Source organism: Lissotriton vulgaris, chromosome 5 (assembly GCF_964263255.1).
Source record: "Lissotriton vulgaris chromosome 5, aLisVul1.2, whole genome shotgun sequence".
Classification (NCBI taxonomy): Eukaryota; Metazoa; Chordata; class Amphibia; order Caudata; family Salamandridae; genus Lissotriton; species Lissotriton vulgaris.
In genome coordinates, this window is record NC_141693.1 from 733,526,159 (window position 1) to 733,547,718 (window position 21,560).

The 21,560-nt window shown below is 42.2% G+C and overlaps 1 protein-coding gene across 1 annotated transcript in view; it reads left to right on the forward strand.

Annotated features, from left to right (window-relative positions):
- The window catches only part of DNAJC11 (DnaJ heat shock protein family (Hsp40) member C11), a 788,848-nt gene extending 771,699 nt beyond the window's left edge, over positions 1 to 17,149 (forward strand). Inside the window, exon 16 of the mRNA XM_086922163.1 lies at positions 15,899 to 17,149. Within this exon, the coding sequence (XP_086778289.1) occupies positions 15,899 to 15,924 (26 nt within the window). The 3' untranslated portion in view covers positions 15,925 to 17,149. The remainder of the gene's footprint in view (positions 1 to 15,898) is intronic.
- The last annotated feature ends 4,411 nt before the right edge of the window (positions 17,150 to 21,560 follow it).

Below are 21,560 nucleotides of genomic sequence, written 5' to 3' on the forward strand. Positions count from 1 at the left end.
CGTCTTCCGCCTCGTCTTCTCTTGGTTCCTCGTCTCCTCTCGATTTTGCGTCCTTCGGCTTCACCATCTCTTCACTTGACAACTTCCTTCTTTCTCCGGCGTCATCGCGCCTGCTTTGCTGTGATTGGCTCTTTTTCTCTTCTTCCTCGGATCCGCTTCCAGGGTTACTCCCTCCTCCTTCCTCTGTGACATCCCGAGAGGCTTGATCCTGTGTGGGCAGAATACGGAAGGGAGTGTTTACCTTCTTGAAGGGTGTTATCCGTAACATTTGATTTTGGATCCTAGCTCCTACAGGTAAGCGGTCTCCGTTAGGATTTAGGGGCCAGGGACGAGATCCGTTCGGCGCCCCCTCACATCCCCTTTTCCTTGCTGTCCTTCTATTAGGAGGGTTTCCATGAGGGTAACGGGAGAGGAAGACCACGTTTACCTGATCAGTCCCTTTACGATGCTTGGTTTGGAAGCTGTAGGGCTGCAGGGATAGGAACCATCGTAATACCTTTTCATTGTTCCCTTTATTATGGGCCAACCATTCCAAGGGGGCATGGTCTGTATAAAAGGTGAATTTGCGTCCCTCCAGGTAATACTTCAAGGAGTCAATCGCCCATTTGATAGCAAGTGCTTTCTTTTCGATTGACAGCGTAATTTCGTTCTCGAGGAAACCGCTTTCTGCTGATATACAGTAAGGGTTTTTCCTCTGCCCGTCTGTTTCTTTGGGATAGAACTGCCACCAACCCGTGATCTGAAGCATCTGTTTGTAATATATAATCGGGACTTGCCAATACTGTATCTGATGTTAGTGATGTCTTTAGGGACTCGAAAGCTCTAATCACTTCAGGTGTGGGATGTCTCCGTTTTGCTTCAGTTTTTACTGTCTTATGTATTAGGTATATTAGAGGAGCTGCTATCTGTGAGAATTGGGGTATAAATCTTCGATAGTAGCCAAGTAATCCTAAAAAGGCTCGGAGGTCCCTTGCAGTCCGGGGAAAAGGTATTTGGGATGTCGCGGCCAGTTTATTGCTTTAAGGTCGTATGACTCCCTCCCCCAACAAGTAACCTAAATATCCCGCCGTTTGGGCAGCCAAAAGACTCCTGGTAGGATTGATTTTAAGACCATACTCCCCTAGGACTTGGATCACTTGGTATAGGTGGACAAGGTGTTGTTCCCATGTCTCACTATAGATGTCAATATCATCAATGTACGCCCCAGAGTACCTTTCATTGGGCCGCAGGATTATGTTCAGGGCCCTCTGAAACGTAGCAGGTGCCCCCATGCAACCCAAAGGGTTACACTTTAAAGTGAAACAGGCCATCAGGGGTAGAGAATGCTGTCTTTTCCCTGTCTTCAGCTCTCAGGGGTATCTGCCAGTATCCCTTGCATAAATCAAGGGTACTGATGTATTTGGGTCTCCCTATCCGTTCGATCATTTCGTCTACCCTTGGAAGAGGGTAGGTGTTGAATTCCGAGATTTTGTTTACCTCCCGAAAGTCAATGCAGAATCGCACCGAGCCATCCGGTTTAGGCACCAGAACAATTGGGGAATGCCACTCTCTAGTAGAGGGTTCTATTATGCCCAATTTCAGCATCTGCTGTACCTCTTCCCAGATGTTGTTCCTACGGGCCTCAGGAATCCGATAGGGAGGGAGACGCACTTTCTTTCCGGGAATGGTTTTAATGGAATGTTCTAATAACGTGGTTTTCCCTGGGGTCAAAGAAAATATTCCCTGTAGAGATGATAAAGTATTGACCAGTTTGCTTTTTAAGGGTTGTGGGAGGTCCTGGTCAATACATTGGTCATACAAAGGAACTGCTGCTTCTACCGTTCCTACGAGCGTCGGAAGGGGTCCCTCCCACTTCTTGAGGAGGTTGACATGATATACTTGGGAGGTTCCTCTTTCTTTGTCGAGGGCCAGTCTATATGTAACCGGGGTTACCTGTTCAAGGACGATATAAGGTCCCTGCCATTGTCCTATAAGTTTATGGTCCGATGAGGCCATCATAAGTAATACAGCATCCTCCACTGCAAAGGTCCTGGTCTTAGTTTTCTTATCATATTGTGTTTTTTTGTGCTTCCTGTGCTCTCTCCATATTGTTCCTGAATATAGTACGGATCTGTTCTAGATGGGTTTTGAGGTTGCTTACATATTCTATCAGTGGCGTAGCGATATTAGGTTCTGTTTATCATTTTTCACGGACCATGTCCAACAAGGAACTTGGTTGATGGCCATAAAGAAGCTCGAACGGGGAATACCCTGTGCTGTTTTAGGTTTTACACCTGATGGCATACAAAGCTAAGGGCAACATGTCTTCCCACCATTTTGATTCCAGGGCCAGGAGTTTTTTTTAAAGTGAGCTTAAGGGTAGCATTATAGCGCTCAACCAGACTGTCTGTTTGTGATATGCCGCCGTCCGTATCTGTTTAATACCCAATTGATTGCATACTTGTTTCTTTAATTTAAACTCAAACGGGGTCACCTGATCGGTCAAAATTTCCTTTGGAAATCCTACCAGAGAGAAGACCGTGATCATGGCCTTGGCTATGCTAGATGCATCGGGATGTCTTAATACAATGGCTTCCGGAAACCGTGTAGCATAGTGAAAAGAAGAGCCTTCACACGTTGCTTTGTAGTTTTCTTGTAGTTTATTCATTAAACAGCATCCAAGCGAGAGCAGCTTCACATCAATAACTCTCAGTAACTGCTCCTCATAGAATATTCCTACACTCCCATTCTATATGTAACAAAGTAACAAGGCTATGACATAGGCAAGTAGATATCTTTACATATCTCCCTTCTTCACAATACAATGAACATATAAAAATACAATAATAATTGAGCCAGAATAAAAAAAAATAATGTCTAATTTGTTCACTAAAAATATAGTAAATATTGAAAAGCATATGCAATATTCCGAAGACATTTTCTAAGAATATTCTATGGTCTACACACTTTAAAAACATTTCCTAAACTCCAAATTGTATCATCTTCTAAAATTACAACATTGGATTTTACATTTCTTACCTGAAAAGGTCCTATATATTTGCTTTCACCCTTACAAACTCATTCATTTTTCCGTACTACGACCCATTGACCCACTTGAATGGATATCTGTTTTACTCCTTTTCTGGAATCATATACACTTTTCATCTTTTCTTGACCCTCTTCAACTTTCTTTAACATTTCTTCACGATTAATCCATATGTTGTCCTTTTTACACAACCAAACAGGACATTCTTTTTTTCCTGGTTCTCTGCCCTTGAGAGACATAAAAGGAGCGATACCAGTACTAGAATGGGGAGTAATTCTATGCATCCATATGATTTTCCTTAACTCTTTTCTCCAAGACAATCCATTAGCAAGAGACAACTGTATATTTTCCATTATAATTTGATTTGCTTTTTTTAGACTACAGGCGAATGGTCTGGTAGAAAGAGTTACTTTCTTATGAGCAATACCCATCCTTCTGAGGTAATCCACCATCTCTCTTGAAACAAACTGTACCCCGTTGTCTGTCACTATGCTAGCTGGTATCCCTTCTTCAAGAAAAGCTTTTTCAAGAAACCTTATAACATTACCAGTATTAATCAGACCCTCCAGCATTTCGCGATTTCGCGATTCACGAAAAAATCGCGAAATCGGCAGACTACCGCGATGGCCGCGATAATAACAATATTGGCCGCGATATTTACCATAAAGTTTCTCTACTAGGAGACAGCATAACAAACAATGGCCTTTCATTGGCTGTGCGCCCCCTCCCTTCGTGTGTGTCAGCCGGGCCCGAGGCAGCTTCCGAGCACACACAGAGCCGCACGGAGCTCTTCACAGGTCTTTGAAAGACCCATTCACCTGTTAATGAGGCTTTGTTATTCACCCCTCTTTCTCTCTCTCGTGGGCTCTCGGGGCTAAGTCTCGCCGCCTCTGCTGGGCGGCGGGGGAGGGGCTCTGCTCGTCCCTTTCTCTGTCCTGTCTTCTCGGCCGCGGTGCTGCTGAGGACAGAGCCCGCTGCTGGAGCTTCCCTGCTCTGGTGCAGCGCGCTGAGAGAAAACAGCGCTAACGGGAACTGAACCCCCCTCCTCACCAGGGACCAACTTCAGGGCTCAAGACTGAGGCAGGAGACAAAGCCCGCGCACCTAACAACATGTGTGCCCCAGAGGAGACCGGCGCCAGCCGAGGCCTCCCCGTGCTTTGGCAGCATCCTCTATTTTCACCAGACACCAACGTCTCCCCACCCTCGCCCACCTACCCCTCCAAACCTCACCCTCCACCTCGTCCCTTTTCATTTCTCAGAAACTTCTCTACCCTCGTTTAACAGCAGCCCATCTCTCCCTCGCCCGCCTCCCTCCAGTACTCTTCATGATTTCATCTAAAAAGAATGTGAAGAAAGCATACAGTGTCAAGCATGAAATATGTTCATGAAATTTAGATGTGTAAATCAAGAGAAAACTAATATGAGTTAAAGAGCAATAGTCGGATTTTTTGTTTCGCAATATGGGAAACGTTGTTCATATTTTTTTGACACATATTTCCCAAACGCTATTAGACTTTTTTCAGCCTGTGTTTTTATTGCGTGCATGTGAGGATGTTTTGCTCAGCTGTTTTGTAATGCTTGTTTGAAATATGCCGTAAAACGCAGGTGGGTGTGGAACCTGTCAGGAGGGCTAAACAATGGCCTCTTGGTTACTAATGTTAGAGGAGACCGGCTTTCCCGTGGCTTGGGTTTAGACAGTTAACTCTACTGAAATAACTTCCATCCATTCACGAAGATGATGATAATGGAGATAAGGAGCCAGATGAGTATGATGCTACATTATTCAATTTTAAATTTGGGGGGGGGGGAATGAAGTGGTGACGAGGTTCAGGGCCTGCTGTATGTGAACCAATCATTAAGGCGCCTCCACGATGGCACAAGTGAAGACAAAAAACTGAAATCGTGTGCATTATTATTCATTAACATTTTCGTGTCCTATATGCAGCCTTGAAGCCAAACAAAGTGTCTACATTGTAAATAAACCAAATATACGTGGTTTCATGTTGTTAAACAACTAAAAAAACGAAGATATCTGTGTTTGTTGTAGGAAAAACCGCTAAATAAAATGCCGCTAAATTGCCGCTAAATTTCCATATTTGTGCCGCTAAATTTCCATTTTTGTGCCGCTAAATTTGCTAATCAATGCTGCTATATCCTGGGGGGTCTGATTAATTTCTCCCATGGTTTCCACCACAAACCACTTAGAATGATAATCAACTAAGACAAGAATAAATCTATCTCTCATCCCTAACTTATTAACTGGTCCAATAAAATCCAAAGATAATTTTTCCCATGGTCTTGAAGGAAGTTTTGTACATTCTAAAGGAGGTTGACGTACCACTTTGGATTTATCACTGTTCAAGCAAGATTGACAATCCTTCACCAAAGCCTCAACTTTACTGTTAACCCCAGGAACCAGAATGATTCTCTAACTCTTCGTTTCAACATCCCTTGACCTGGATGACCTTCATGAATAATCTCAAGAATGTTTCGTTACTCCTCTCGGAGGTACTATTTGCCATCTCTTCATAATATTTCCATAGCTTAGACTCAATTCTGACCCTGACCTTAAAAAATTCTACTAGTTCAAAATCTTTGTTATCATCAAAATTCCACCCTTCGATGATTTTGGATTCCACCTTTTTCAATGCTGAATCACTTTCTATCGCCTTACTCCATTCCTCAGATGACAAAGCAATGACTCCCGTGCTGCCACCCATGTCACCATCTAGATCACCACAAACCTCATCACACTCTACATCCAGAGGAATCCTTGACAAATAGTCGGCAATCACATTTTTCTTTCCTTTAATATATTCAATTTCATAATGGAATTCCATAACAGATAGTAACCATCTAGATAGTCTTGGAGTTATGCTCCCTTCCAATTCCCTTCCACCTTTGAAAATGTACAATGACGGTTTATGATCAGTGCGGATTCTAAAAGAAAGACCTCATAAATAAAACTTAAAATGACACATTCCCCAACAGCACCCCAAAGCTTCTCTCTCAATTACCGAATAAGACTTTTCTGCACCCTGCAATCTTTTTGAGGCAAAACCAATCATTCGTTCTTCACCACCAACCATCTGTGATAATACTGCCCCAACACCTACACCACTGGCATCAGTAGTTAAGAAAGTTTTTCTCCCAACTTCAAAACGTCCTAAAGTAGGTGCTTCAGATATTCTCATTTTTATAAGTTCAAAAGCCTCTTTACACTCAACAGACCATTCAAATAGAATTTTTTTTCATAATTGCTCCTAAAGGTTCCACAATTTCAGTAAAACTATTTACATATTTTGAGCAATACTCCGCTAATCCTAAAAAGGATCGAAGTTCATCCTTATTTGTTGGTTCAGGTGCCATTGTAATCGCTTTAAAAATAATTTTCTTGGGTTGTATACCTTCTGAACTCACTTCATGTCCCAAATAATCAACCTTTGTCTTTCTCAATTGACATTTTTCTCTTTTTATCGTCAAATTATGTTTCTCCAGTCTTGTCATTACCTCCTCAAATAATTTATCATGTTCACAATAATCATTTCCAGCAATTAAAATGTCATCTTGGAAACACCAAACCTTCTTTATGTCTCCAAAAATATTTTTCATTGCTCTCTGAAAAACGCCAGAGGCCGACGCCAAACCAAAAGGCATCCTCTTGTATCTAAATGCACCAAGAGGTGTGGCAAAGGAAGTCAGATGTCTCGATGACTCATGCAACTTAATTTGATGATACGCTGCAGACATATCTAGAACACAAAAAATATGTCCATCTCTCATTGTTGATAGCATTTCTGATATATTGGGTAGTGGCTCTCTATCTACCCAAATGTTCTTATTAAGATTGCGCAAGTCTATATAAAGACACATTTTTTTTAATCCTTCGGGGCAATAACAATCGGAGCCAACCATTTGGAGGCCTCTATCAGCTCAATGAATCCCTTGCTTCAATAAATTATAAATTTCTTGACGCAAGGGCTCTAACATTAAATTTGGTACATTTCTTATTTTATGAACAACAGACTTAGCATGGTCCTTTAAAATAATCTTATGCGAAAATCTCTTCAGCAGTCCCAATCTTGAATTAAAAACATTCTATATGTAACCAAGTAACATGGCTATGGCATAGGCAAGTAGATATCTCTAGACATAGTCCACAAGGACTGAGACATAACGACATCCACTACGGGAAGATAATAGTGAACCGATAATGTCCATCCCCACTCTAAAAAAGGGTTAATCTATTATAGGGGATGTTGAGGGGTTGTAGAGGGTCTGTATCAGTGATTTTTGTGGCAAATGGGGCATTCCCTGTAGTACTGTTTCACTTGCCTGTAAATCCCTAGCCAGTAGAACTTTTCCATTATTAATTGCTCAGTTTTCTCATCACTAAAGTGTCCCCCTAGTAAATGGGTATGGGCCATGTATAGGACTTTTTCCTGGAAGAGGGTGGGTGCTAATAACTGAGGTGCCTTGGAGACTTCGGCTTTCCAGTACAACAGTCCATTATTAATTTTTTTTAAAGGGACATACGTGTAAAGAAGACATCCAGCTGGTGTTTGACATTGACTCCTCTGACAACTACAGTCAACAACTTCCAGTCCACCATGTGCCTCATTAGCGATTGGATGCTGGCCAATCAATTAAAACTCAACCCCGACAAGATGAGCTGATCCTGACTGGAGGCCCCTCTAACCCATGGAACTTTAACTTCTGGCCCCCCTCCTAGGCACTCCTCCCTGTCCTGCAGAATCCGCTAAAAGCCTGGGGGTTATAATCTGCAAAGACCTATCCATGAAGCCTCAGATTAGCGCAGTTGTGTCATCTTGTTTCTTCCACCTTCGTAGAATTCGAAAGATCTCTAGATTCTTAACCACGGAGGCCCTAACCCTCGCTCTTCTGGCCCTGGTCATCTCCTGCATTGACTATGCCAACTCATTCTATGTTGGAAGAAACACGGTGGTCTTAGATTCTCTTTCCTTGCCCCCCACTTCTGGAACTCAGTCCCCCTGGAATATAGATTAACTACATCTTACACCCACTTCAGATCCCTTCTGAAAACCCTGTTGTTTTGTCAGGCTTACGAGTAACGCAATGCCCACCTTTCACTCATCTCCTGCCCCCGGTTCACAGCGCTATGAAACCGCCTGGTGAAAGTGCGCTCTATATGTAATTTCAACATAACAAAGGGTCTTCATTGGGCACGGCCTGACACCATGCTTCTTGCAAAACGGGATCCTGTCTTTGGGCTGCATGGAAGTTTCTATCAGCTTCCCATGGGTTTTCTTCTGTCTGAACCGGAAGGGCGGTTACAGTTTTTGTTTTTCTCTTTTGTGTTTGGTCCCCTTCCAAAGCTAGGAAAACCAAAAACCAATCGGGTTTCTCATCTTGAAAAAAGGAGGCAACAGCCCACCAGTCTTGTCGTCCATGTTTGTCTTGGTGAGCAGCTGTGATAGCTGGGGATAATCGTTCTCTAATATGACGTGTTCAGGTAGTTTAGGAATGAGACCAACTCGTAATCTGGAACCTGGATCGGTAAGTGTTGTATACATATGTGTGTAGTGGGATATTGTTTGGTGTCCACATGGACACAACGAATATTCACATTTACGTTGGCTTTTCCTATCTCAGTCCCCAAATCCTGAGGCCGTACCATGCTCTGCCAACATCCTGTATCCGCTAGAGCCGTCATAGGTTGTCCATTCACGGTTATTCCGCTTCGATAAGGGGGTGATTGGTTATATTGTGACAAACAATAATGATTTCTGGCAACGCCCACTTCCACTGGTTCTTCCTTCTGCAGACAGAAGCGGGCCATGTGTCCCAGTACACCGCAGTTAAAACACTGTGATCCGGGAATAGGGGCTCTAACCGCCTGAGGACCGGGAACTCTGAACACAGGGGGCCCAGGGACAACTGTAACAGGATCTGGCTTTCTAACCATTGGTGGTTGATGTATCCCACTGATCCCTGCTTTCCAAAGTGTTTCTACCCGTCCTTTTTGTGTTTCTTGGGCTCTATATGCACTTGCGATCTCTACTGCGGTCTCAAGGGTGAAATGGGCATGTTGCCTCACCCATTTCTGAATGGGTGGATGGAGCGAGGATAAATACTGCTCCAAATATACCTTGGCCATAATCTCTTCTTTGGTGGCAATGGCGGGTTTCAACCACTGGTCTGCCATATCCTTTATTATGAAATATAGGGCTCTGAAGGTTTCTTGGGGACCTTCCTTTATTTGTCTGAGCCACATTCTATAGGTTTCTTCGTCAACGCCCAATCTTTCAAGGATGCATTGTTTAATTTCTGCATATGAGGTGACTCCTTGGATATTGGCTGCTTGGTAAGAGGCTTGAAGTTCGCCCGACAATAGGAATCCAAGGTAGTGGCCCCATTTATCCATTGGCATTGCTGCTGCCATAGCCATTCTCTCAAAATTTTTTTTTTTTAAAAATCAGGATCTTTTGGTTTTGAAAAAAAAAAAAAAAAAAAAAAAATCAGGATCTTCCCAGCTTACGTATTTTTGTAGAATGACCGATGGTAATGTGCTTGGGGCTCTTTGTTGACCAATGACGTCCACGAGTTTACCCATTGCGGTGTCATGGGATTGGCTTTGTTCAGAGATAACTTGTTGTAATTTCCCTCTGTCTTCTTCAACAACTGCCAGGAATTTCTCCATTGCATTCCCTAGACTCTCCTGGTTTTCAGCCATCTTGGAGAGTACAGCCTCCATGTCTCCGGCGAATCTCACTTCTGACACCACTTGTGGGAGAGCGAGCCGGATAAATAGACGAGGAGGCTGTATGTAATGTGCCAGTCTGCAACTTTTATTTACTAATTCAAGTGTAGAACTGGAAGAAGATGGTGTTTCCTTGATTTCCTTGTGATCAGTCTCTTTTTCAGGCGACACGTCTTCTTCGGAATTTCCCTCGTCAGACAGATCTTCTCCACGGTCAGGGTGTTCCCACGGAGGCTCATGAGCATGAAAAGAAAAACGAGCCGTCAGTCCTTTTTGTAAATAAGACTCCCCCAGGCTATGACATTCCCATCACCCACCCAATTTGGTGGTTTAATACACTTCTGGATCAGTTCAGGGTCACTCGTGAGGATAGGTGGGATCCTGTGAGGACAGTGAAAAAGGGAAAGTGCATTTGTGCCTGTATTTTTGCTATCAGCCTTTTCTCCTCCCCCCCCCCCCCCTTTCACTCACCCCCCTCCCACCTCCCCTGTCCTGAGCCACTCACTGGCTCTGCCGCAACTCTCCTGAGTTGCGGCTGCTCTCGCTTCCTCCTCCTGTGGGGACCACCAGTATTCACACCACCTCTCGTCTTCTTCTTCGTCTTCCGCCTCGTCATCTCTTGGTTCCTCGTCTCCTATCGATTCCGCGTCCATCGTCTTCACAGTCTCTTTGCTTGACAACTTCCTTCTTTCTCCGGCGTCTTCGCACCCGCTTTGCTGTGATTGGCTCTTTTTCTCTTCCGCCTCGGAACCGCTTCCGGGGTTACTCCCTCTTCCTTCCTCAGTGACGTCCCGAGAGGCTTGATCCTGTGTGGGCAGAATATGGAGGGGAGTGTTTACCTTCCTGAAGGGTGTCATGCGTAACATTTGAGTTCGGGTCCTAGCTCCTACAGGTAAGCGGTCTCCGTTAGGATTTAGGGACCAGGGACGAGAGCCGCTTGGTGCCCCCTCACATAGACATACCCAGGTCCCCACAGAGATAGTGTGTAATTGTAGAGATGTACAGTTCCCCACAGAGTTGGTTTATGATTATAGTGTTGCCACAGTCTCTGCAGAAATAGTGTGTGATGATAGTCTTGTTCAATTCCCCACAAAGATAGTATTTGATTGATTATACTGATGCAGAGGACGACACAGAGATAGTGTGTAATTATAGTCATGTTCAAGTCCCCACAGAGATAGTGTGTGAACTCAGTGATGTTCAAGTCCCTACAATGATAGTGTGTGATTATAGTCCTATTCAAGTCACCACAGTGATGTGTACGACTATAGTTATTTTAAAGACACAGAAGAAATAGATAGTATTAGTCTGGTAACTTAGTATACTAATATATCCACCTAAGGGGTTTGTGTTTGAACACACAATCACATTTGAATCCTGGTGTTCCACTCAGACTTTCATTCTTCCATGGTTGATAAAATGAGCACCCTTGACTTGGGTAACAAAAATCAATTGTTATTCAGCACCAAGATACCCCCAGGCATGCGCTTTTTAAATATACATGAGATGATGTGATGTCATAATAGTGGTATTCAAGTCTCTGTGGGAGCTAGATTGGAATAATCCCTCTTTAAATGCAGCAATAACTGAATTGAACAGTGTTCATCCATGAAGGTCTACACTTCTCTAGAAATCTAAGCATCTTAGTTCGCATTCTCTTTTCTAATCACCACCTTATGAACTAGTCTCCATATGGAAGACGAAACTACATTTCTGATTGTAACAAACTTCCAGCACTGATTCTTTCTGACCATGTTGGTATATTACATTGGAGAAATAGATTTAAGGACCAGCACTTCTTTGTTATTTTGTGTCTAGAATTCAAGAACATAATGGGCTTCTCTTTCCAAAGCTCTTTCTCCTCTCAGAGTGTTTCTTCTACCTGCACTTGGGGCTCCTTCAAGCTACCTTGGCACACACTCCATAAACTATTGTATGTACATACATAAACTTTGTTCAACAAGTGGGGCATACAGCTGGATTTCAGACTGATTGTCATTTTGTGCAAGAGTATAAAACAACCACATTGAAATGGTATAGTATGACTGCCATTTTGGAGACTAAATCAAAATGTGCCCATGTAAAACATGGGGGACTTTAATAAAGTTGAAAAATCAGTTTGGGAGCCACGTTTTATATTTTGGTGCAATACAGGAGTTCTTAAACACTGCCTTCTTCATGGAAAAAAGCACATTCCCAGAATTGCCCATGTTAACTACAAGAGTCTCCGTTCAACAGCGTTGATGAGTCGAACAAATTGAGTCCCTAAACTAAGCTGGTATGCTCGTTGTGTAAGAGTAGATCATTTCACTTTGGCTGACATACAGCTGTCTTTTTCCTTGAGAATAAACAACTCAAAATGTGCCCCCTTAATTATAGGAGTCTTCCACAATGTTAACCTAAACATATTTGAGTAGTCCAAATGTTATATGTCGGTGTATTTTGGGCATACAACTCCGCTTCCTCAAAGGGGATAGTGAATCCTCTTTTCAGGAACAGAGAAAGGCAAACAGAAGTTTTTTTGGGAAATGAAACCATAAAATGTGGCCATGTTAAAGAGTCCTTCATTAAACTGAAATGAAAATAGTCCAACCTGAACTGCCAATCTAGGTGCTCCCTGAACCAGAACACAAGCAACCTAGGACCACTTTCACTCTTGTTATGGACTCATTAGATACTAAAGCATTTCATGGTTTTTCCCTCTCAATCATATGATTTTGATTAAAAAGTATCCAGTGCTTAAGAGCATCTTTCACTAACTTTCATGGGCAACTCTCCCATAAATGTTCGGACTGTTCCTTTTTTGGGGTGGGTGATGGGCTGAGGGCAGGGTGGTGTGTTTGTGTGCTTGACTGATGCACCTGACTGTAGAATAATGGTGGTAGATCACGGCGTATTGTAGGAAGCCATGCTAGCCATTGCAGAATGAAGATAAATGTTGTTATACTATGGGCATCTGTTGTGACACTAAACAACAAAAGGGGCAACAGGGGTTTACAACAAGCCATGAAACAAGAGATACATTGGCGCACACAGAGGGTTATATACCACCTGCAACATACCCTGAGTTGTCACTTGACATCTTCTGATACCTCAGGTGATGGAGGGATGGTACTTAAGACCCAGAAGACTTCTTACCAACTCTTCAGAAATAGCAAGGGGGATCCATACCCTCCTCTACAGCTAAAGGAAGGGCCTTGGCCTTTGCCATGCATCAGGAGTGTGAATTACCTAACAACTATGAGAAGCAGCCTCGGATTTCCCATCTGTTGTGAACAAAGAAAGTTAGACTTAGAACCTGCTATAAAATAAAAAAAATGAAATTGAGAGCAGTAATTGATTTAGAGCAGGTTTTCTTACCATCTGCAATGTATGAAAAGAGCACAGGCTTCCAGCGGACAGGAACAACGCCATTCTTTTTAGGTGATGGTGTGCAGGTTTTTTGCGTGTGCTGCCTGTGACAGGCATCTCTCAGGGGCGCCACTCTATGGCTCTGTGAAGATGCCTCAGGATTTGATTTTTTAAATATCTATTAATTAACAATTAACAGTGTGTGGTAGATACTTTGTCAAATATATAGGTTGATTGGATTGAGGACAGGATTTTTCTATGTACAAGCACTATGTTGACACGCCACTGCTATAACGTCATACAATGCTAAATTAAAGTGAGTAACATGTATGGAATGCAATGTTTATGGAAATGATAATTAAAGTTAAAAAAAAAGTATAGAGTCAGCACCGTCATACAATGCTAAATTAAAGTGAGTAACATGTATGGAATGCAATGTTTATGGAAATGATAATTAAAGTAAAAAAAAAGTATAGAGTCAGCACCGGTGAAATTGGATGATGAAGCATTGGGGTGTGCTCAGCTGTTGTATAATTCTAAGGGTGTGTATGAAAATTGTGTTTATGCTCAATTGTTATACCTTATTGGAGTTGATTTGTGATATCATAATGCCAACTGACAGAGCCAGCAACCAAATTGAAAGAAAGGTCACGGAGCAGCACGAAAGCTGCAGTTTAAACCAAGAAAACGAGAACAGCCTTTTCATTCTTATGTTCTAATTTTCTAGAATGATCTGTGATCTGCAGGCAGGAGAGTTTTATGGGAATCTTCATTTTTTTCTGCATTTTTCGTTACAGTACGGAAATTATTTCTCCTAATGTTAGCATTCATTCTGAGCTGCAGCTTCTTTTAACTCTTATGTACATTAAACAAATATATTTTTTTAATAAATTACCAACTCCATTTTGTTTTGGTTACATTTACACTATGTATCATGCTTTTATTCTTCATGTCTACAAACACACTATCTCTTTTACATGAAGGAGAAAGACCATAAGAGGTGGACTGGCTATGTATTATAAGGAATAAAATACTCTCTGCCCCACTCTACAAGGACTTTGACACCTTAGTATTCCGTGACCTTATAAAGGAACTCGGCCTTCATCCTCATTTCTCTCTATTGCAGAAAAACTCCTCTGTGACTTGTAGTATCCTTGTAATGTACAATATGGGCACTGTATCCCATAAAAGAATTCGGCAGTTAATAGAGCACATTCTGCTGAATAGAAAGTGCTCAGAATGAGAGATAATTGAGAGTGAAATGGTTTTAAGATAGTTCTCTTAATTCTGATCATGTGCTTTGTTTACAATTTGGACCGCTGTTTCACACTGCTGATGACTCTAATGTATCCGTTGATGTGGGCTTTCCTCTAATACACACTAGAACGTCAAAGCATGCAAAAGCCAGTTAACTTATAGTTCTAAAATAAGTGCCGATTTTATTCCAGACTGGATGGAGCGAGCTTGCCTCTACTGTGAAGCTCCTTGGTCTGAGAGGCTGCCCTGAGAGTTTAGCATCTTGCGTTTAGTATACAGAGAATAAGAACTTGAAGTGGTAACATAATTCGTTTGTAGTGTGAGAAAGGTTAAACATATACTGTACATAGCATATGACCATCATTTAAGTGTGTTTCAACACAAGAAGCCGGTGCAAACGTATTAAAATCGGGGGAAATGTGATTTTCACCGCAAAAGCTGACCCCCACCTGCTGTTCAGCTGTGTTAAATATTCTGACCGTGGCATGGTATAAAGGGCTCAAAAGAAAGAAGGAACAAGCAGTTCTTTAACAGCTGAAACCAGAGGTGGTTATTTGAGATACTCGGTGGTGATGATCACGTCTTCAGTGCAGCCTTACATGAAAGATCTCCCTAAGCGAGTAGAGAAGATATGGAATGAGTTGTCTTCCTCTCAGGGGAGTGAACATGTGTTCCTTAGATCGTATGTCAATGCCCCCGCAACATTACTGTACTGTATTGTATTATACTTGTAAAATCTTTTCAATAAAATAATTTTGAAATTAAAAAAAATAGCTTTTTTAGTGTTGTGATTGAAAAACTAGGATGTTTGCTCTCTAGAACTAAGTAGTGATTTGCATTGATATTGGCACACATGCACCACCATGGCTGGGAGTGTGGAGTTAGTGAAGTTGGGGTTTATCTTACATTTTGGATATTTCCTATACTGAAATACATAATGCAATCAAGAAATAATGATCAGTCTCGCCTCAAAGTGCCTCTTCCTCATACTAGTGGTTTAAGCGCTTCAATAACAGCGTTTCAAAGTAAGAAATTACAAATATTTTTGTTACTTTGTGAATTTAGTTAAACTCATCTAAGCGCGTCATAAAATAGAAGGCTCAAAAAGTTAAATAAAGCTATTTATTTGACTTTATTTGCAATTAGTTTAAACTATAAACTTGATAGATATAGCCCAAAGAAAACAACAGTTTACTAAAATTAGTACGCAGCTAAAATTGTGTTATCGAGAAAGATAAAAGATCAATTCTAATTGGACATTATAAATGTAAAATGTGAAGATAAGTAATTAAGAAACTTTTTATGAATTTGCATATGTTATATTGGGGAAAGTCTTTCTGAGGCTAATTGGTTTTATGTTGTGCCATGATTCTCTGTTCTTGCGACCATGATTGCCTTACTGTTCTTTGAGCTAAGCTTATCCATGCATTGTTATACACTTGTAATTGACACTTTGAAAACTGCATTCCCATATTAGGAGCCATGATATATAAATGAATTCTCTGTACTTTTGTCTTCTTCAGCTCACAAGATTGACGCAGATTGTTAATATCCGCCAGAAGTTAATGAGTTAATGAGCCCGAACCAACGGAGGATGCACTCTTCCCAAGATTTTCCATGTTTTAAGAGAAACTCAAGAAATCCAAAAGATGTTTTTATTTTTTATTATATAGAGTGTGGTCACAGACCAATTACGTTGACTGTATACAAATCCTGCTGCTACAGGTAGTAAATCTGGCAATACTGCACTGTACCGGTGTGTGGTGAGGGAAGGAAGTTCACATTTTAGAACTGCTCCATTTGCCTTTTTTTGGGCAAAAGCGTATTCTAATGTTAAACTAATTAGTATTTATACACCGCAGTTGTTCCTGTGGGTGTGTTTGCTGTGGGTGTTGAAGCCCACACTTCTTTGTAGTCTAGCCCAGTGCACCTACAAACTTTAAGCCATGTTGGCATTTGGAAACTGAACAGAGGTGACTGCATGAACAGCTGCCCTTCTCAAGGTCTCTTGTGACTGCATCCACTGGAAACAAACACTGGACTGGAAAGGTTCCACTCTAAAGTGCAAATGCAAACAGGTTCTGCGACATGTAGCTGAATGGATAATATTACAAGTTGGCCTCCACCTCACCCCATCATCATCAAAAGTCTTTGTGAAAACATTGTCAAATCTGTCCAAAGGGCATGGCTGTTCACATAGATGGATCTTTCATGTCAAGCAAAATTAAATATTTTTACTGTGTTTTCACTGAATAGTTCTGCACATTTCTGAAGCTTGTGATTGAATGGAAGAATGACCTTTACCCAACCCATCTGATTCCCTTCCAAATACCACAAATCTAGGAAGTTAAGTAGTAGTTCCCAGCACTATGTTTTTTTTTTTTTTTAGATCGGTCTTAATAGTCACCGTTATACTGTTCACAGTGTTGACGGCTTAGGATATTTTGTTCCACGTGGTGAATGATTTGGTTTCTATTTATACGCAGATTGTAATTTAGAAGTTGTCTTCATCCTGGAATGTATGTTTCTTATGGTTTATAGTCCTCAAACATTTTTTTATGTTTTCAGTTTACATTGTGCCGTATGCGCCCTGGAAGAAGTTAATTGAGCCAACCCTAATATGGATATCAAGTAATTAGCCCAATGTGTTTCTGACTAAACTCTACCTATTGCCTTTCAGAAGCTGTCCACCTAAAATATCTGTTAACCAAATGCAAGCATGGTATTGATCAGTCTGCCTGGAAAAATAAAAATGTGAATTGCCTTCAAAGTGATCCACTGAGCCTGCATGATTTTATTGATTGTTCATATGTTGATAGTCCAGTAGATAACCTGAGTCAATGCTGATCCTTCTTGAACTAACGTGTTAAGCAGAACAATTCAGTATACTGTCCCATTCCTCCCAGCTGGCCACTGCACAGGATTATTACTTTTCAATTGACCTTGAGAAAGTGTTAACAAAGTGGACAGATAAATGAGACATCTAGCAGCAATCTAACATTAAAAGTTGGACCCAGACACCAAACCACTTTTTTGCCCTGTAATAACCTATAAATCATTTTAAAGTCTGGTTCTAGAAAATATATTTGTCATAGCTATGCCTTTGTGTGCGTTTCACAAAAGTTTATCACTAAATCATTGTAAGCAGGTTATGCAAAACTGTCAAGTCTAGGTTTCCTGGACTAAGAACATAAATAGCACACTAAAAGCTTGATGTACGAAGCCTTTTTGAGGTCGCAAACAACCCGATTCACAGAATCGGGATGTTTGCAATCACAAAAAGGCATTCCAAAGGAACAAAGCCCACATTGCTATTCAGTAACTTGTTACCTAATCGCAATTTGGATTTGCGAATCCGTTTTTTGGAAGGGGCATATTTAGGGTGTCCATTCCAAATACCGATTTGCATTGGTATGTACAAATGTTTTGCAAGTAAAATGCGTTTGCAAAAATTTCACACATACCGCCAACTCAAAGTTGGTGGTAACCCATTCGCAAATGTGAAAGGGTCCTATATTGTCCATGCTACTGGTGTCAAGCTATTCTGGCTGATGAGAGGTGAAACCCCGAAACCGGTCCTAGGATGCTTATTTCCAGTCCAGGGAGGGCCTGGCCTGGCAGTTTGGCTGGACTGTTCCCATTGGGCACAGGGTCAAGACTGATTTGCATATGGCTGGGTTCAAACTGGAATGGCATGGGAGCAAAAAAACTACAGATTTTGGCCCATATCTCCGTACTGGGGTGAATGTATGACATTGTTCTGCATTCTGTCCATCAATTGTTCTTTTTGCATTTGCCACCCACAGGGATGGCAGATTGGTGTTAAAATAGGATCTTATTTAGTGCCTCGCTAGAATTAGGCCTGATTCACAGCAATTGGCGATAATAACATTTTATTAAGTTGAATTTTAAGATCATTATTCATTGATGTTGTGTAGGTCGCTCCTAATAATTTCCACACTTTGTTGCTAAACTGGTATCCTGACTCCTTGTAGTATACCACTGGGACAAATCAGAGCTAGTATTATATAATCATTGTGTTCCATCCAAGGTAATATGATGTCTTCTTATTCTCTGTATCTTTATACAACACGTCGGACATATTTCACAATCGACACTTTTTGTGGCTGCATTGGCTGTTTGAAATGAGTGCACATGCTTTCTTCAATTTCTGTTATTTCTTTACTAGAGTTTACAAAGTGCACTCTCTTGCCTCTCTTCAAAGATGAAACTTCTTCATTACAGTACACATCTCATCATAAAAAAAAAGAAAATCAGTGCCAAGGTGCCCCAAGAAGGAACTTGCACATTTCAACATAGATTTCAAATATAAATGCTATGGTATTTTATTTTATCTTATTTCAACATTAAACAGACCGAATTCAGTTTAGTAATAAACAATCATCACGTTTCTCCAATTAAAGCATTAAAGAAAAATATTTTAAATACTCGATTCAAAATGCGGACCATATGCCATCATGACAGCAGAGTAAATATACATTTATTGGTTCTGGTTTGCAAAGGCTTACTATTTAATTTAGCGCATTTTTATTTCGAGGACACAGCGGCATTGTGTTCTTTTGTATCTGTTAAAAAAGATTGTAAATAAAAGCGTAGCGTTTATGAGTCAAATTATTGCCAAAACCAATGTTAATTGCTGCCAGGGTAGCGCATAAATTATCTCATGTAAATGAGCATGGTAGTCTTGTGCAGGAGTTTCCCTTTGGAGTAGACACGAGACAGGAATAACTGTTGTTACTTGTCACAATTCACTCCCTGTGCTCTCGTGCCCACCACAATGGGGCAAAATTGTGGGGCTTTCCAGTGTTCTAATATGCCTCCAGACACTCCCCTGTATTCATATCCTTACTTCCAGGCATTTGGACATCATTTAGGATTTGACATCCATTCCCAATCCATGCCGGGTTTTCTGGAAGCAAGTCTGCTGATACTGGAAACTCTATTACCTAGAATTCCCTGCTCTCTGTTTCGTCTCCACCTCTGCAGGCCAAGGATGGGTGGAAGAATTCAGCTCACCTGTAGCTGGCTGCTGCTCGCTTGTTCACACCTGATGCATATGATTAATGTGAGCTCTTTTAAGCGCCAGCTCCCTTCAGGCCAAGGTTGGTCATTGTAGCTGTTTTCCAGTGAGACCGATCTTTGTTTCCAGTGTTTCCTGAGCTTTTGATATCCTTGTTTCCAGTGATTCCTGAGTTCCTGAGCTATAGTTATTCTTTGTTCCTGTTCCTGGGCTTCAACTATTTATTGTTCCTGATTTGCACTGCTTGCAGTGCTCTCTTGACGACTCCTTGTTTCCTGAGCTGTAGCTATGTCCTGTTTCCTTGAACCAATACGGCCTGCAGTGCTACCTTGACTCCTGAGCTATAGTAATTTCCCTGTTTCCTGAACTAGCACTGCCTGCAGTGCTACCTTGACTCCTGAATCTTTAGTAATTTCCCTGTTCCTGAACTAGCACTGCCTGTCATTTGAGATGTCATCAGTGATGTCACTGACCATGTCATGAAGGATGTAATATGTGACATCATCAGCAGTGGATTGCGGGTGAGCGAAATATAGTTAGTACAACGAACTATATAGGAGCAATTTCAATGGTTTTGTATGAGTGAAATGTCCAGCTAACTATAACACCCCTTAAACTTATAGTTCTTTGAGTGAATTGTAAAGTTTTTTTAAATGCTAATTCCTAACTATATAAGGCCTGAAACCTATGGTTTTTTCAGTGAATTTCAAAGGTTTTTTAAATGCTAATTCCTAACTATATAAGGCCTGAAACCTATGTTTTTTCAGTGAATTTCAAAGGTTTTTTTTAATCCTAATTCCTAACTATATAAGACCTGAAAGCCCACCAGGAATCTCCAGTATGCGCCAGGGGACTGCATTGCAGAGAGGTGTAATGAAGCCACGCCCCTTTTTACACCTCTCTGCAACGCAGCCCCCGGGCGTGTTTGCAGAGGGGGAACTAATTCCCCTTGCGTACTGGGGGTCCCTGGGGGCCAACTAGCCCACCTTGAACCTGCAGTATGCCCCAGGGGGCTGCATTGCAGAGAGGTGTAATGAGGCCACACCCTTTTTTACACCACTCTGCAACGCAGCCCCCGTGCATGTTTGAAGAGGGGGAACTAATTCCCCTTGCATACTTGGGGACCCTGGGGGCCAACTAGCCCACATGGAACCTCCAGTATGTGCCAGGGGGCTGCATTGCACAGAGTTGTAATGATGCTATGCTCCTTGTTACACCTTTCTGCAACGCAGCCCTCAGGCGCGTTTGCAGAGGGGAAACTAATTCCCTTGCATACTGGGGGTCCCTGGGGGCCAACTAGCCCACCAGGAGCCTCCAGTATGCACCAGGGGGCTGCATTGCAGAGAGGTGTAATGAGGCCACACCCTTTTTTACACCTCTCTGTAACGCAGCCCCTGTGCATGTTTGAAGAGGGGGTACTAATTCCCCTTGCATACTGGGGGTCCCTGGGGGCCAACTAGCCCACCAGGAGCCTCCAGTATGCCCCAGGGGGCTGTGTTGCTTTGCCCCCGAGGGCGGCGGTCCCCGGGGCAGTATGGGGAGGATTGGGCACCCCCCACACTTCTTTATCACTATGCCCCCGCGATTTGGTCCCCCTGGGGGGTAATGTTTAAAAAAACATACCGGGTTTAAAAAAAAAAAATTGGCCTTGGGGGTCCTTGTGGGACCACCTTAACAGGCCTAGGGGGTCAGGGTGTTTCTACCCTGCCCCCTTTTTGTGTTCTACACGTTTGTTTTTCTGCTTTCTTGTGCCTCAGTCTAATGAGCACAAGATGGCTGCCAACACTTCCTGGTTTGGAGTGTTGACAGCCAATAAGCATGCAACTTTCTCGGAAAGGTACGCGCACCGTCCGCGTACCATACGCGGACCCGTGCGCGCACGGTACGCGCACCCGCGATTTTTCGAAAAAAATATTTTGTTTTGCCTTGGGGGGGGGGGGGGTCCTAGTGGGACCCCCTGAGCAGGCCTAGGGGGTCAGGGTGCTTCTACCCTGCCCCCTTTTTGAGTTCTACACGTTTGTTTGTCTGCTTTCTTGTGCCTCAGTCTACCGAGGCACAATATGGCTGCCAACAATTTCTGTTTTGGAGTGTTGACAGACATTGGCAGACAATCAGCATGCAGCTCGCGCACGCGAAGGTCCGCG